This window comes from Rhinopithecus bieti, unplaced genomic scaffold (assembly GCF_001698545.2).
Source record: "Rhinopithecus bieti isolate Rb0 unplaced genomic scaffold, ASM169854v2 scaffold_27022, whole genome shotgun sequence".
In the NCBI taxonomy this organism is placed as follows: Eukaryota; Metazoa; Chordata; class Mammalia; order Primates; family Cercopithecidae; genus Rhinopithecus; species Rhinopithecus bieti.
The window spans coordinates 430,160-446,121 of NW_016812251.1; the positions used below are offsets into that span (position 1 = coordinate 430,160).

The following is a 15,962-nucleotide window of genomic DNA, read 5'->3' on the forward strand; positions in this document are numbered from 1 at the left end:
AAAAAAAAAAAAAAAAAAAAAAAAAAGATCAGGAAGAAAAGGAAGAACTAGGAAAATGAAACTAAGGATGCCTGATGAGGAAGGAGGAAAACCAGAAGAGTTTGGTGTCCTGGAAGCTAATTATTTCTTTTCTTTTTTTTTTTTTTCTTGAGACGGAGTCGCACTCTGTCGCCTAGACTGGAGTGCAGTGGCATGATCTTGGCTCACTGCAAGGTCCGCCTCCCGGGTTCACGTAATTCTCCTGCCTCAGCCTTCCCAGAAGCTGGGACTACAGGAGCCTGCCACCATGCCTGGCTAATTTTTTTTTTTGTATTTTTAGTAGAGATGGGGTTTCACCGTGTTAGCCAGGATGGTCTTGATCTCCTGACCTCGTGATCTGCCTGCCTCGGCCTCCCAAAGTGCTGGGATTACAGGTGTAAGCCACTGCGGCCAGCCAAAGCTAATTATTTCATACCCTACATCACGGCAAAAGCTGTGACAAACGCTGCCAATACATCAAATTTATTTTACTGTGGTTCAAGAAAAGCTCTTTTTCACTTCCGTGTAACCCAGACATTTTCAACTTGGACAACCCCAAATAATTTAGTGTTTAGGGGTCATTCTTTCAATACAAAATGGCCTGAGACCCATTTCTAACCATTGTGAGAAGTCCCGAGACCTCAGTTTCTCCAAGGGTTTTTAAGTTTGCTTCTGGGTCTCCTGCAGATGTGATGCAGCCTGCTTGTCCCCTGTCCCGTTCCTTTGGTATTTCTTTTCGCCTTATCATGTGCCACTCCTCATCCTTCATTCCTCCAAATGATCCACCACCAACATGGTTGAGTATATCCAAGTTGCATGAAAGGTTTAGTTAATGGAAGTCTATATCACAAAGCAGCAAACTTCAAATTTAATACACAGATGATTGCTTAAAGAAATTTAGCAGCCATTCTCTACTACAGTAGGGAGCTTCTCCATGGCCATGTCTCCTAGTAGGCCCCATCTCCTGCTATGTTTCTGGAGTGCTTCTCGTCTCAGTTCTCTTCATTAACCTTTCCCTACTTCTTTCTTTCCCAGGCCTCATTCTCTTTCTCTAGGGCATCCAATGAAAATCCAAATTTATTTGATTTTATTATTTGGAGTAACTGATCTCTCTTGTATTGTCCTGGCCTTCACATGTTAAACCCTGGGAGTTGACCTTTCTTAATCAAAAAGCTCCATCTGGATGTTTACCTCAATGAAACAAGCTCTCTAGCAATAAATTATACCACATTCCTGGAAATCAGAAAGGTTACAGATTTTATTAATAATTTTTCCTGTCTGTTAAGTAAAACAGAAAAAACACTGCCACTATCAACCAGGAGAGACAGTACAGCACAGTAGCTAAGAATACAGGTTCTAGAATCAGTACATGTACATTTAAACTCCTCCAATTTACTTGGACAACTCTAAGCCTTAGTTTCCTCATCTCTAAAAGCGACATACTAATAGTACTTACAGGTTTATGGTGACTTATTAAATGGGAAACTTCATGTCAAATCCTTAAAGTTTCTGACACACAGAAATAGCTCAATAGATATTAGTTTTCTGTTAAGTTTCAAGAAATAAATGTAGCAAATGCAAAATCTAATGTTGGCCAGGTGTGGTGGCTCATGCCTGCAATCCCAGCACTCTGGGAAGCAGGAGGATCACTTGAGCCAGGAGCTCAAGACCAGCCTGGGCAACACGGCAAGACCCTGTCTCAAAAAAAAAAAAATTAGCCAGGTGTGGTGGTGTGTCTCTGTAGTCCAAGCTACTTGGGAGGCTGAGGCAGGAGGACTGCTTGAGCCCAGGAATTCGAGGCTGCAGTGAGCTATGATTGTACCACTATACTCCAGCCTGGGTGACAGAGCAAGACCCTGTCTCTAAAAATACTAAACAACCCACCCTCAGTGTTGGTAGGGCTATACAGAACTAGAGAGAGGTTTGTATCACAGAATTTTAATGGTACCATATATTGATTCTTTTTTTTAGACAAATCTCTGGCTATGTATATGATAGGATATAAACTGTTCATATGCTTTGAAATCTTAATCCCACTTGGTATTAAAGGAGAAGATGTGAAATAAGTTAGTTACGAAGAATGTTTGTAGCACTGCTATTCATAACAATCTCAAATCAGAACTAACCAAAAAGCCTGGCAGTGGGGAAATGGCTAAGAAAATCACCATCTATAAATGTAATGTAACCCAATGTTACCTTTAAGCACAAGTAAACAGTGATTAGGGTGGGAATTTGTAAAAAGCAGAATTAAGATCGTGCTTAGACATGGCTTACTACTATGTAAAATGTGAAAACCTCTAAGAAGTCAGCAGATAAACTGAAGAGATGTCCACAGTTAGATGTACAAGTTTAGGGAGTTCCCTATTTTCTGTCAGGTTGCTTAAGTTCATCAACCTCTGAGCTTGGTCTTAAGCAAGCATGAACAGTTCTACTGATTAATGTTGCATTTTGACTTCTGCTGCTATGCCAGGGAGGATGATGGGCTGTTTTCTCTTTGATAAACAGCTTCTATGTTCTCATTTATCTATTCAACAAATAACAATGTTTATGTGCCAGGCACTATATGAAACTGCATGGATTCAATAGTGAATGAGTCAGACATGGTCCCTGGCCTCCATGGCTCTTGTGATTTAGTGAGAAGGAAGGACACAACACCAAAAATCATATGTGATTTGGGCACAATGAAAGGATTCATGATTCTGAGGAATTAACAAGGAAAGGAAACTAGTCAGGTGCACTTCCTCTTTGAGGAAGAGATGACATAGAAGATTCTCTGTTGAGGACTGTGGGAAAGAGCACAGGAGGGAACAGCAAATGGGAAGGCTGGAAAGGGAGAAAAGACTGTGTGTGTTTGAGGAACTAGAAGAAGGCCTGCAGGGCTGGAACACAGAAAGCTAAGGCAAGGGTGGTATAGATTGCAAAGAGGCAGGGAAAGTGGGAAGGGACCAGGTTATACAGAGCTTTCTTAAAGACACTGGCAGAATATAAAATGGAGTGGGGATGAAGAGTATAAGTGAACACTGAAGAGTCCTTTAGAAGCTAGTCTAGCAACCCAGAGGAGAGGGCATGATTGTCTCAACTAGAGTGGTAGCATTGGCATTAGAAATACATGGATTTAAAGGATACTTAAGATGTAGAGCAACAGGACTAGGAGGCTGATAAATGTGAAGTGAGAGGAAAGTCAAGGATGACTCCTAGATTTCTGGCTGGAGCTGGGTTGCACAGTGGGGCCATTTTCCGAGGTGGGGAACACTGATGGAGCAAGTTTGACAAGGCAAGAGCAGTTTGGAGGTTTGTTGGGTTTGAGGAGCCTAAGAAGTATCTAAGTGAAGATGTCTAGCAGGTAGGTAAATGGATTACAAGTTGAAGTTCAGGAGAGAAGTGTACATGTGAAGTGCATCAATCAGTCATTAACCTTGGTAGTGAATGGGAGAGCCTAGCAAGTATGTACAGGCTGAAGAGAAGAGGGCTTATGAGACAAAACCCTGAGAAGCTACAGCAAGTAAAGGAGAAACTGGCAAATAAGAGAGAAATCAAGCTGGGTGTGGTGGTATGTACCTATAGTCTCAGCTTCTCAGGAGGCTGAGGTGGGAGGATTGTTTACGCTTAGGAATTCAAGGCTGCAGTGAGCTATGATGGTGTCAGCCTGGGTGACAGACCCTGTCAAAAAAAAAAAAAAGTGATTTCAGAGAAAACTAGGAAGTGTGGTTTAAGAAGGAGGGTTTCATGTTGCTAAGAGGCCTAATAAAATAGAAACTACTGGTGATCTTAATGAGAATGTTTTGTGAAGTAGTTGGGGCAGAATCTAGATTAAATTGGGTAGAAAAGTGGGAGGGAAGTGAGGAATTGTGATTAACCACAGATACTTCAGAGCCGGCTGTGAAGCAAAAGGCCAATATCTAGAGGAAGACATGGGGTCATGTTTCTATTTATTTTTAAAGATGGGGGAGGCCGGGTGCTGTGGCTCACGTCTGTGATCCTAGCACTTTGGGTGGCCAAGGCAGGCGGACTGCCTGAGCTCAGGAGTTTGAGATCAGCCTGGGCAGCATAGTGAAACTTTGCCTCTACTAGATACAAAAAATTAGCTGGGCATGGTGGCGTGCGCCTGTAGTCCCTGGTACTTGGGAGGCAGACGCAGGAGAATTGCTTGAACTTGGGAGGTGGAGATTGCAGTGAGTGGAAACTGCAGTGAGCTGAGATTGTGCCACTGCACTCCAGCCTGGGTGACACAGTGAGACTTCATTCCCTTCCACCAAAAAAAAAAAAAAAAAATAGGCTGGGCATGGTGGCTCATGTCTGTAATCCCAGAACTTTGGGAGGCTGAGTTGGGCACATCACCTGAGGTCACGAGTTTGAGACCAGCCTGGTCAACATGGCAAAACTCAGCCTCTACTAAAAATACAAAAATTAGCTGGGTGTGGTGGCGCCTGCCTGTAATACCAGCTACTCGGGAGGCTGAGGTAGAAGAATCACTTGAACACGGGAGGCGGAGGTTACAGTGAGCCAAGATAGTGCCACTGCACTCCCACCTGGGAGACAGAGCGAGACTCCATCTCAAAAAATAAATAAAATAATAAAATAAATAAAATAAAATAAAATAAAATAAACAGTAAAGGTGGGGGAGATTTTACATACTTAAATGCTGATGGAAAGGAGGCAGTAGAGAGAAGCTGATGGTGATGATGTGTGTAAAGAAATTGTTTGCAGGATATCCCTGTGCACAGATGGAAGGATTAGCCTTAGCTCTGAGGTCCCTCTGTAACAGAAGAAGGCACCAAGATGGGCACAGATATAGGTAGGCTTGTAGACCTGGCGTCAGGGAAGTTGAAGGAGTTCATGTCTGATAGCTTCTATTTTCTCTCTAAAGTAGGAGTGAGGGTGGAGGTGAGCATTGTCCAGGTTTGAGGAATGAAGACTGAGATAGCAGCTGTGGGGAGCTGAAGCAGGAGCTCGCTAGGGAAGCAAAGCCTAGTATAGAAAACCTTGCCTGAGCCTGCATCATGGAGAAAGGGTTTTCTTCTAAATACAAGTTGCTTGGTTTTGCTACATGGAGGACAAAGATCCAGGAAACAGCCCTTGTCTTTTAATGCAAACTGCAGGTTCTAAGACTTTTTCCAGAGTAGTAACTCTTCCCTATTACTGACACTGAAGATGACTATCACTTCGTTTGACACTCTGAGATGTTAGTTTTTCCCTACGTAAGACAATTTAAGTGTATTCAGAACTTGATTTTTCCGCCGGACGCCGTGGTTCATGCCTCTAATCCCAGCACTTTGGGAGGCCGAGGCGGGCAGATCACTTGAGGCCTGGAGTTTAAGACCAGCCTGACCAACATGGAGAAACCCCATCTCTACTGAAAATACAAAAATTAGCTGGGTGTGGTGGCACACACCTGTAGTCCCAGCTACTTGGGAGGCTGGGGCAGGAGAATTGGTTGAGCCCTGGAGGCAGATGTTGCAGTCAGCTGAGATCACACTACTACACTCCAGCCTGGGTGACACAGTGAGACTCCATCTCAAAGTGGAATTTCAGCCTCATAGTGGAACTTAGTGACCAATTTTCCCACTATTGTGCAGAGCATCTTTGCTTAGTCCCATTTATTTGATGCAATTCCTTTAAGCCCTCTTTTTTGGAGATTCCCCAGGCTGCTGCTCTTGTTCAACTTCCCATCTTTCATATACATGGAATATGAAAGGTGATTTAACACAGGACCTACAATGTAGGTTTTTTTTTTTTTTTTTTTTGAGATGGAGTCTCGCTGCATCGCCCAGGCTGGAGTGCAGTGCCAGGATCTCAGCTCACTGCAAGCTCCGCCTCCCGGGTTCACGCCATTTTCCTGCCTCGGCCTCCTGAGTAGCTGGAACTAGAAGGCACCCACCACCACGCCCGGCTAATTTCCTTTTGTATTTTTAGTAGAGACGGGGTTTCACCATGTTAGCCAGAATGGTCTCAATCTCCTGACCTCGTGATCTGCCCGCCTTGGCCTCCCAAAGTACTGGGATTACAGGCGTGAACCACCGCGCCCGGCCAATGTAGGGCTTTTAAGGTGCCCTACACCAGCAGAGCAGTATAAGGAGCTGATTCAAATATGACAATATATAAAACCAGGCCAGTTATTATATAGGTCCTGCTGCCTAGCAGTTAATTCAGATGACAATTTCTCACTATTAGTTTCTATAACATACCAGCTGAATATATGAAATTTAGAAACTGAGGCTAGACTACATTTAACATGTTCAAATGTGGAGTTCTTGCCATTTTCTAGGACAGAGAGAAAGGAATAGGTGGAAAAAGTGTGAGACGAGATGGAGGCCATGTGACTGAGCTTCTGAGTTTATTTATAAAATGAGAATAACAGTACCTGTTGAAACATAAGAACATAATAATTAATGAGATTATATATTTCTATAGAACCTCAAAAATGTACAAGGTACTTTATATATATGGTGATATATATAATGATGCATATATATAATATGTAAGGTACTTGCATAGTATGTGTGCATAAAGTACCCTGAACATTATAGAGTGATAAAAAGGTTAGTTGTTGCTATTTACTGTCCTTGAATAAGTTTCTCTTTTGTACATAACAGTAATTATCAGCTATTTTTTACATAGCTGTTTAGCTGCATAGCAATAGAGAAGTAAGTTTTCAAATTTGTTGTTAGTCTTAAAATGGAACTGAGCAGGACAGAAGGAAGATAAGGTTTATTTTGCAGATGAGAGTACTGAATCTCACTGACAGAGCCTGGATTTGACATTCATGCTCTAACACCATAGCATGTAAATTTTTGTAAATAATTTTTTTTTTTTGAGATAGAGTCTCGCTGTGTTGCCTAGGCTGGAGTGCAGTGGCGCAATCTCAACTCACTGCAACCTCTGCCTCCCACGTTCAAGCGATTCTCCTGCCTCAGTCTGCCAAGTAGCTGGGATTACAGGTGCCCGCCACCATGCCCGGCTAATTTTTGTATTTTTAGTAGAGACGGGGTTTCGCCATGTTAGCCAGGCTGGTCTTGAACTCCTGACCTCAGGTGATCTGCCCACCTTGGCCTCCCAAAGTCCTGGGATTACAGGCGTGAACCATTGCACCCGGCCTGCCCCATGTAACGGAGAAATTCTACTTTGTCATTTCAATGGAATGTGTTATTAAAACATATGGTCGGCCGGGCGCGGTGGCTCAAGCCTGTAATCCCAGCACTTTGGGAGGCCGAGACGGGCGGATCACGAGGTCAGGAGATCGAGACCATCCTGGCTAACACGGTGAAACCCCATCTCTACTAAAAAATACAAAAAACTAGCCGGGCGAGGTGGCGGGTGCCTGTAGTCCCAGCTACTAGGGAGGCTGAGGCAGGAGAATGGCGTAAACCCGGGAGGCGGAGCTTGCAGTGAGCTGAGATCCAGCCACTGTACTCCAGGCTGGGCGACAGAGCGAGACTCCGTCTCAAAAAACAAAAACAAAACAAAAACAAAAAACAAACAAAAAAAAAACATGTGGTCGATATGGATATGGTAAAATTATAATATAGTCAAAATAATAAGGTACATATCAGAAACATAATCCACTTTATGTGATCTAGTTAGGACCAGTGCTTGTGAACTTCAACATATACCTGGCCAAATGGTTGAAATATTTGTGTTTTAAATACTATTACATAGGAAACCCACCGATACTTACATTTTCTACAACCATTTATAGCTGGGTTTACATACGGTAACCTTTCTGAATTCCATATTGATTCACGGGTTGGACAAGTGTGAGTAGACTTACCGGGCAATACAACAGGATATCTGAAAACAGGTTAGTTCAGTTTGATAATTGCTTAGCCCAGTTTTGAAAAACCTGCTTTCCTTTAGAATATTTTGATTAATTTTGCAAAATAGATCCTTTTGACTCTAAGAGAGAAGGGAACGCAATACCAGCAAAAGATTTTTTCCTATTTTGTGTCATGTAACATGAATGGTATGTGGTCAAGCAGGTGTGTAACTTACCGGGTACTACAGTATCCAGTGAAATACAAGTCAATTCTTAAATTCTCCTGTCTTTTATAATGCTAACATTTATAAATGACATACTCAAAATTTCATGAGAAGACACTAATCTGTGGCACAGTCCAATAAGGCTAATGCATTTGGAAAAGGTAACCTTAGATTATACATACATATATATATATATATGCATGTCTATACGTGTATATATATATTTCTATATATATTTAAAAGACTACCTTAGTTAAACAAATTACTTATAAGATGAATCTTAGGGAGTTAGGAAAGATTGTTCTCATATGCTTTAACTCTCAGATTGAAGATACTCTGATATTTAAATAAACATACTTTGCATTGTCAGAAAGATAACTTTTCCCAGAGAGGATTTGACTTCAATAGTCTAGATTAGCTGCCTAAGTCAACAGTCACTGTAATAACATTGTTTTCTTATCTTTATCTACACTTGTGGCCTATCAGCGACCTTTGTCACTTCTCTTGCTGTCCCTCCCTCCGTATTTGACCTCTATGGATGACTGCCCGTTCCTAATCTTTTTCCTAGCCCCATCTTCCATTAGGACTGGTTTTTATCCAAAATGTACTGACTTGAAATGGAAACTTTTTTTGATAGCCCTTTGACTTTTAGTTTCAAATCCTGCTCACTCAGGCCTGCTATGTAACCTGTACTTATTTACCCTTACTGTGTTTTCCCTTCTTGGCTAAAAGGAACTAAGTTACTTTCTCTGTGGTCACTGAGTGGTGAGGTTATTTTGGGCCATGAGGGCTGGGGGCAGGGTTAGGCTGGAGAAGTAGCTGAAATAAGTTTCATGGTTGAAGCTAACCTTTGGTTTTCAAGTCTTATATGCCTTGCAATCTAATTTTCATTAAGAATAGAATTAATGTGTGTACCCAACATGTCATCTGGTTGTTTACTATTTGAAACAACTGAAACACACCAGTGCTTCTGGAGGGATAGCATTTTGTTTTACTCTTGGTTCCACATTTTAAACATTACATTCCCTGCATTTTTAATTAAGTAAAAGGGCTGAGAAAGGTCACTTTTCTTCCTTTATGTTTTTTTTTTTTTGAGACGGAGTCTCGCTCTGTCGCCCAGGCTGGAGTGCAGTGGCCAGATCTCAGCTCACTGCACGCTCTGCGTCCCAGGTTTACGCCATTCTCCTGCCTCAGCCTCCCGAGTAGCTGGGATTACAGGCGCCCGCCACCTCGCCCGGCTAGTTTTTTGTATTTTTTAGTAGAGACGGGGTTTCACCGGGTTAGCCAGGATGGTCTCGATCTCCTGACCTCGTGATCTGCCCATCTCGGCCTCCCAAAGTGCTGGGATTACAGGCTTGAGCCACCGTGCCCGGCCCCTTTATGTTTAAAAAACAAACCAACTCTAAGTCTGTGAAGTTTCAGATACAAAATCATCCTGAAATTACCATGACGTAACTAAAAACAATTCTGCCAGAATTAAGGATAGAGAGGAAAACCTGTAACTATCAGGAAGCACAACTATTTATCTGAAACAACAGGTGGCCTTGGGAAGGTATCAACTATGAATTTTAGAAGCAAATAACTTTGGATATAAGGAGGAAGTGTGTGCATGGCTAATAGAAAAGGCAGAGAAAAGCAGTTATTAATCGAGAGTAGCAAGTCTACGCAATCAGTGAGCAAACTGAGAGGTCCACCAGGCATTAATTTTAATGAGGTTACTCGAGATTTCCCCTTTCTTCAAGCATTCCAGGAATCAGATGGAGGAAGATAGGGTAACATCATCTTTATCAAATATTTGCAAACGTTATGCAGATAGCTGGAAAAGCCTGTGCATGGTGAATGGAAGAGGTATCACATAAAACCGAATAACTGTCTCATAATATTTAGGTCTTGAATGAAGTTAGGCCTTGACCTGCTTCCAGCCAGTTGCTCTCTTAATTATGTAGGCTGTGCAACAAGTTTTTGGTTCTGTTTTATAGTTTTCTTCCCTGCATTCCTCTAGATTTAATATATTCTTGATTTGTTTTACAGATCACTGCTTTTCCTCCAGAAAAAGCCAATGTGGATAAGGGAGACCAAAGGAAATTAATTATATACCAATAAGAAAAGTCTTACTTGAACCTTGTGTGTAATAAATGTTCAAATAAGTTGGTTATAAGGTTTTGGTGTACAATTTCAAGATATTTTCATAGACCATATTGCTCTCAAGTCAGGGTTAAAGTGAAACGTTCCATGGGGATAACACAGAGGATGATATTCTTTCAGGAAAAAGAGTATTAAGCTTTCCTCTACCAGGCATCTTCCCTCAGGCACTGAGATTGCAGCCATCCAACAAATGGGGAAGGGCAGAAAGAGGAGCCTTCAAAAGTCGCAAATATACTTCAATAGTTACTTTTTAGCAAGTGTGGCAATGAGATCTTTCCATTCTCCCCTCTTCTTTGTGATGTACGTAGGGGTGAGTAGCTGTAGCAGTGATTCTGTCTGTTGCCTAAAGAAGTTCTGACACAAGGCCTCAGTGTTACATATCACGTACATCCCACAGTCATAGCTGTTTTGTTGGGCAGGGGCTTTCTCTTCCACAAAGGCCAGTTTGTCTCCTTTTCTGCCTAAGAAAGCTTCCAGTTTCTCTGCTACCTGCTTTGCGTGGACTGAGTTGCTCCTGCTATGGGAATCATAATGAAAAAAGCTATTTTTATCTTGGAGGTAGACCAATAAACTCCAGTGGGTTCCTCCGGCTGCCTGGTTGGAGTTATCATTGATGGCTAAAAATACAACTCTCTTGTGGGGGAGGTCCAGTGGTTCAAGGAACATGGCGATCTCTGCTGGGTTGCTAGTGCACTTGATGAACTGGGTGACTTCAGGGCTGATGAAACTGACATCATCAGAGCAATCATGAAACTGACTGTTGGCAAAGTACTCAAAGGCAAACCCAATAATATGGTCATTGAGCCAGCTTGGCGGATCCAATAGTGACACATCTGATTGCCGCAGCAGACTGTCCATGTAACTCAAGACTACGGGGTCCATCTTGTACTGACAAGGGCTGCTCAGAAATTCCAGAAGCTGAACAAGAGCCAGAAGACAATATTACTGTCAATAAATACCTGACTGTAAAATGGGGCTGGAAAATAGTAGTTACTTTTATAGGGTTGTGGTAAAGAAATACACAGTTGACCCTTGGACAAGGTGGGTTTGATCTGTGCAGATCTACTTACACATGGATTTTCTTCCACCTCTGCCACCCCTGAGACAGCAAGACAAATTGCTCCTCTTCCTCCTCCTCTTCAGCCTACTCAACATGAAGATGAGGAGGATGAAGACCTTTATGATGATCCATTTCCACTTAATGAATAGTAAATATATTTTCTTTTCTTTATGATTTTCTTAATATTTTCCCCTAGCTTACTTTATTGTAAGAATGCAGTATATAATATATTTACAAAACGTGTTTTAATTGGCTATGTTATTGGTAAGGCTTCTGGTCAACAGTAGGCTACTAGTAGTTAGGTTTTTTTTTTTTTTTGAGACAGAGTCTCACTCTGTTGCCCAGGTTGGAGTGCAGTGGCACGATCTCAGCTCCCTGCAACCTCTGCCTCCTGGGTTCAAGCAATTCTTCTGACTCAGCCTCCCGAATAGCTGGGATTACAGGCATGTGCCACCACGCCCAGCTAATTTTTTTTGTATTTTTAGTAGAGACAGGGTTTCATCATATCGGCCAGGCTGGTCTCGAACTCCTGACCTTGTGATCTACCCGCCTCAGCCTCCCAAAGTGCTGGGATTACAGGTGTGAGCCACCACGCCCAGTGTATTTAAGTTTTTAGGGAGTCAAATTCTATACCTAGGCTGGGTACGGTGGCTCATGCCTGAAATCCCAGCACTTTGGGAGGCCAAGGTGGGCAGATCACTTGAGGTCAGGAGTTTGAGACCAGCCTGGCCAGCATGGTGAAACCCCGTCTCTACTAAAAATACAAAAATTAACCAGGTGTGGTGGGACATGCCTGTAATCCCAGCTACTCGAGAGGCTGAGGTGGGAGAATTGCTTGAACCTGGAAGGCGGAGGTTGTAGTGAGCTGAGATCATGCCACTGCACTCCAGCCTGGGCAACAGAGCAAGACTACATCTTAAAAAAAAAAAAAAAGGTATACCTAGAATTTTGACTGCATAGGGGGTTGGCACTCCTAGCCCCTGTGTTGTTCAAGGGTCAACTGTAACTATAAGAAATTCTAGCTTATGTGCTGCATGTAAACAATTAGAATGAAAACTGGAAAATTGCCATGTACACAGTAAGCATGAATTTTAAATATCCTCTTGAAGCACAGAGATTGGTTAAAATTATAGCTAATGTTTTACCAAACAACATACCATTAACTGTATTATTTGGCTCCTTAATGAATATGCATAATAACAAATTATTTTTATATTAAAGATGAATTCAAATAATCTAAAGAAAAAAGTTACTAATTATCAAGGGAAATAGTTTCCATTTCAACATTAATTTTCTTCTCTCTTTTTTTTTTTTTGAGAAGGAGTCTCGCACTGTCACCCAGGCATGAGTGCAGTGGCGCGATCCTAGCTCACTGCAAGCTCCGCCTCCCGGGTTCACGCCATTCTCCTGCCTCAGTACCTCCCAAGCAGCTGGCACTGCAGGGGCCCACCACAACGCCCAGCTAATTTTTTGTATTTTTAGTAGAGACAGGGTTTCACCATGTTAGCCAGGATGGTCTTGATCTCCTGACCTCGTGATCCACCCACTTCGGCCTCCCAGAGTGCTGGGATTACAGGTGTGAGTCACTGTACCTGGCCTCAACATTAATTTTCAAAAGATAAGATAAAAATATTGCTTCTTCCTTCCATAATGGAATGTGACAGTGATTAGGACTGTAGTTAAAAGGAATTGTAACTTTAAAAACAGAAAATCATAAGACTAATATAAATGAAATTCATTCCCGATTCTGCCCTGCTATGAGCATGAGTGATATAACATGTGTTTGCCTGTTTCATAGCTTTAGCCTCAAGGGGTATGATAAAGATGATGTAATGTTTACAATATAAGTTAGAACTTCTTTTGACTTCTTTTAAAAGGTAGTATGGGATAAGATTCTGGAAACCTGGGTCTAGTCCTAGTTTTACCACTGATTTGCTGGTATCATCTTGAGCAGTCATTTAAATGACTTTGTCCTTGTTTTCTAAAAGGTATATGCCTTTTTTACAGATGGCATATAAAATCATTTAATCATTTTGTATGCCATCTGTAAAAAAGGCATATATCCACCTTACATACCCTAGAAAGTTGTAGAGAAGACCAAATAATTTTACTTGAAAGTACTAAAAGAGTTTAAAAGTTATACAGTAGTATTTATCAATTAGATGACATTAGTAAGATAATCAGAAAATCTAGATAGAGCTCCAAACCAATCAAAGCAAATGAGGTTTGAAAACAAATATCTGTTAACATTACCTTGTTTAAATAAAAGAATGACTAACTTAGAGCAGAAGCAATACAAGTTGTGTGATGAAATTAATATGCTTGTGACCACCCAAAGTGAGACAAGTCTGATGGGTGTGGGATATTTGAGCCTAACAAACTCAACAGAGTTAACAGAGGGTTAGCTGTTATGCACTGACCTGGCAGCACAACAATATTTCTGAAAATCACATAGCAATAAACTGTCACATGCAGATGGAGAGTGCAAAACAAAGCCTATTATAAGAAAATAGTAATAATGCTGTAAAAGACAAGACTAGAATTATGACATCAATTTAATCAATTCTGACCATTAGACCAGTTATTTTACCACTTGACTACACTATTGAGCAATAATTTCATGATATAACCATTTTCATGTAACAAAATGCTGCAAAAACCTGTATGAAAAATCAATACACCCCTCAAGAAAAAAAGCCAAAGTAAATGAAGGGACATCCAAGATGGTTTAATGTAGACGCAGTACGTCATAATCTGACTACTTGAGAAACAACATAAGGCTGTTTATGAGAAAAAAGAAAAAATATATAATAAGATGGCATGAATTAGGATCTTAAGAAAAAAAGACTAATGGAGAGACATAAACTGGAGCCAAGAATGAAGTTAATGAGCCACAGAGCACATTTGTTATGGGTGGGCCACAAATTTGGCTCTAAGCTTTTTGGCATCTGACCAGACAAAGTTAAACATTCACAATGTCCATAAGATAAAAACAAAGCAATTGCTCAGGAGAGGTAAAATAATTCTTTGTATTATGGTCCGACAGTTTTTTCTCAAGAGATTTCCATAAAAGACATGGTGCATCATAACAAATAGTGCCTCACAATATCCTTACAACAGATGAAACAGTTAGATAGGATTGTTTCCTATAATAATCTTTACTATCTAGCCTTATGGCAAATGGGCACAGATCAATCAAATGAAAGCAATTTGACAGAGGTTAGGTAATCAGCTTGTCGATGTGACTTGATGTAAGAGTTTATGAATATAAAGGTGGAATGACTGCTCCCTGGCTACAGCATCTGTCTCCCATGTCTTCAATAAACACTGCATAGTTGTGAGTGCCAGGTCATATAGCTTGGCAAAAACCCGGAGACTTACTCTCTACACTGCCTGCTGAAATCACACCCACTCTTCAACACCAACCCAACTAGGGAAAGGAGCCTACAAGAAGACTGCCTCAACTGTCAGTCATCTCTCACCTTGAAGGCAATGTCCACAGGCTGGGCTGAGATTTTCTTCAGAAATAGTTTTTGTGTTTTGTCTGTTTGATTTTTAAAATACCCAGCACATAGACAAAATGTTACTCAAGGCCCTAATTCTGTTCCATACAGCATGACAGCAGCAGTTTAATTCCAAAAATTCTAATGCAAATATAACTCAACTAGCCTTTAGCCAAACCCATCCTTGGCCAAGAAAAATAACTCTAAACTTCATATTTGAAGACTTGAATTTTAGATTCAATTCTGTTACTCATTGGCTGTGTGATCATAAATAAATTAAACTTCCTTAACTCTCACTCTCCTTTTCTGTAAAGTGAAAATATTTTCTATTTTTATTTTTTATAGTCCATAGTTTTTTTTTTTGTTTGTTTTGTTTTGTTTTGTTTTTTTAACACCTACTATGTCATGAATTCAGCAGCCCAGGCTTCTTTCTATTATTTCTCACAAAGTGTGCTTCTCTGAGGCTGGGCACAGTGGCTCACGCCTGTAATCCCAGTACTTTGGGAGGTCAAGATGGGCGGAGCACTTGAGGCCAGGAGTTCGAAACCATCCTGACCAACATGGCGAAACCTCATCTCTACTAAAAACACAAAAATTAGCCAGGCGTGGTGGTGGGTGCCTGTAATCCCAACTACTCGGGAGGCTGAGGCAGCAGAACTGCTTGAACGCGGGAGGGGGACCTTGCAGTGAGCTGAGATCGCGCCATTGCACTCCAGCCTGGGCAACAGAGCAAGACTCTTACTCAAAAACAAACAAAAAACAAACAAAAAAGTGTGCTTCTCTGGGTGGAGCAGGCTGGTGCTTCAGGTGAACCCAGGCACCTTTCTCTTTGGCTTCCTTCTTTTTCTGATCATTTTCCTTCACGATTTCAGGAAGCTATCTCTGTTCTCAGAGTGCTTAATGCACTCAATATGCACGTTACTTCTCTTGGCAAGAATCTTGCCCTTGTTTGTTTACAACAATGCCAACAGCATGCTGGGTATCACTGTAAGCTCTTCCAGTTTTGCCATGGTAACACTTGTGGGGCATTCCTTTTTGAACAGTATACATTCCCTTGATGTCTACAATATCATATTTCTTATAGATTCACATATATGTGGCCAAAGGAACAACTCCATGTTTTCTAAAAGGCCTAGAGAAGATATACTGGATGCCTCTCCTCTTTCCCTTTGTGTTAGTCATTTTGGCAAATTACTGGAAGATGGCGTGTTGGGCCAAAAGGCAGTATTTTTTATTTTTATATTAAAGACAGGGTTTCG

The 15,962-nt window shown here is 41.3% G+C and overlaps 1 protein-coding gene across 6 annotated transcripts in view; it reads right to left on the reverse strand.

Annotated features, from left to right (window-relative positions):
• SENP8 (SUMO peptidase family member, NEDD8 specific) overlaps window positions 1-15,962 on the reverse strand; it is a 44,227-nt gene that overhangs the window by 11,870 nt on the left and 16,395 nt on the right. For 3 of the 6 annotated variants that reach the window (XM_017895806.1, XM_017895805.1, XM_017895807.1), the window contains exon 2: window positions 9,678-11,058. The exons of 2 other annotated variants lie outside the window; for them this stretch is intronic. In XM_017895806.1, the coding sequence (XP_017751295.1) occupies window positions 10,384-11,022 (639 nt within the window). In that variant the 5' untranslated portion in view covers window positions 11,023-11,058 and the 3' untranslated portion in view covers window positions 9,678-10,383. Of the gene's footprint in view, window positions 1-9,677; window positions 11,059-11,210; window positions 11,233-15,962 lie in introns of those variants that run through there. One more of the 6 variants, XM_017895808.1, reaches the window with a different exon arrangement.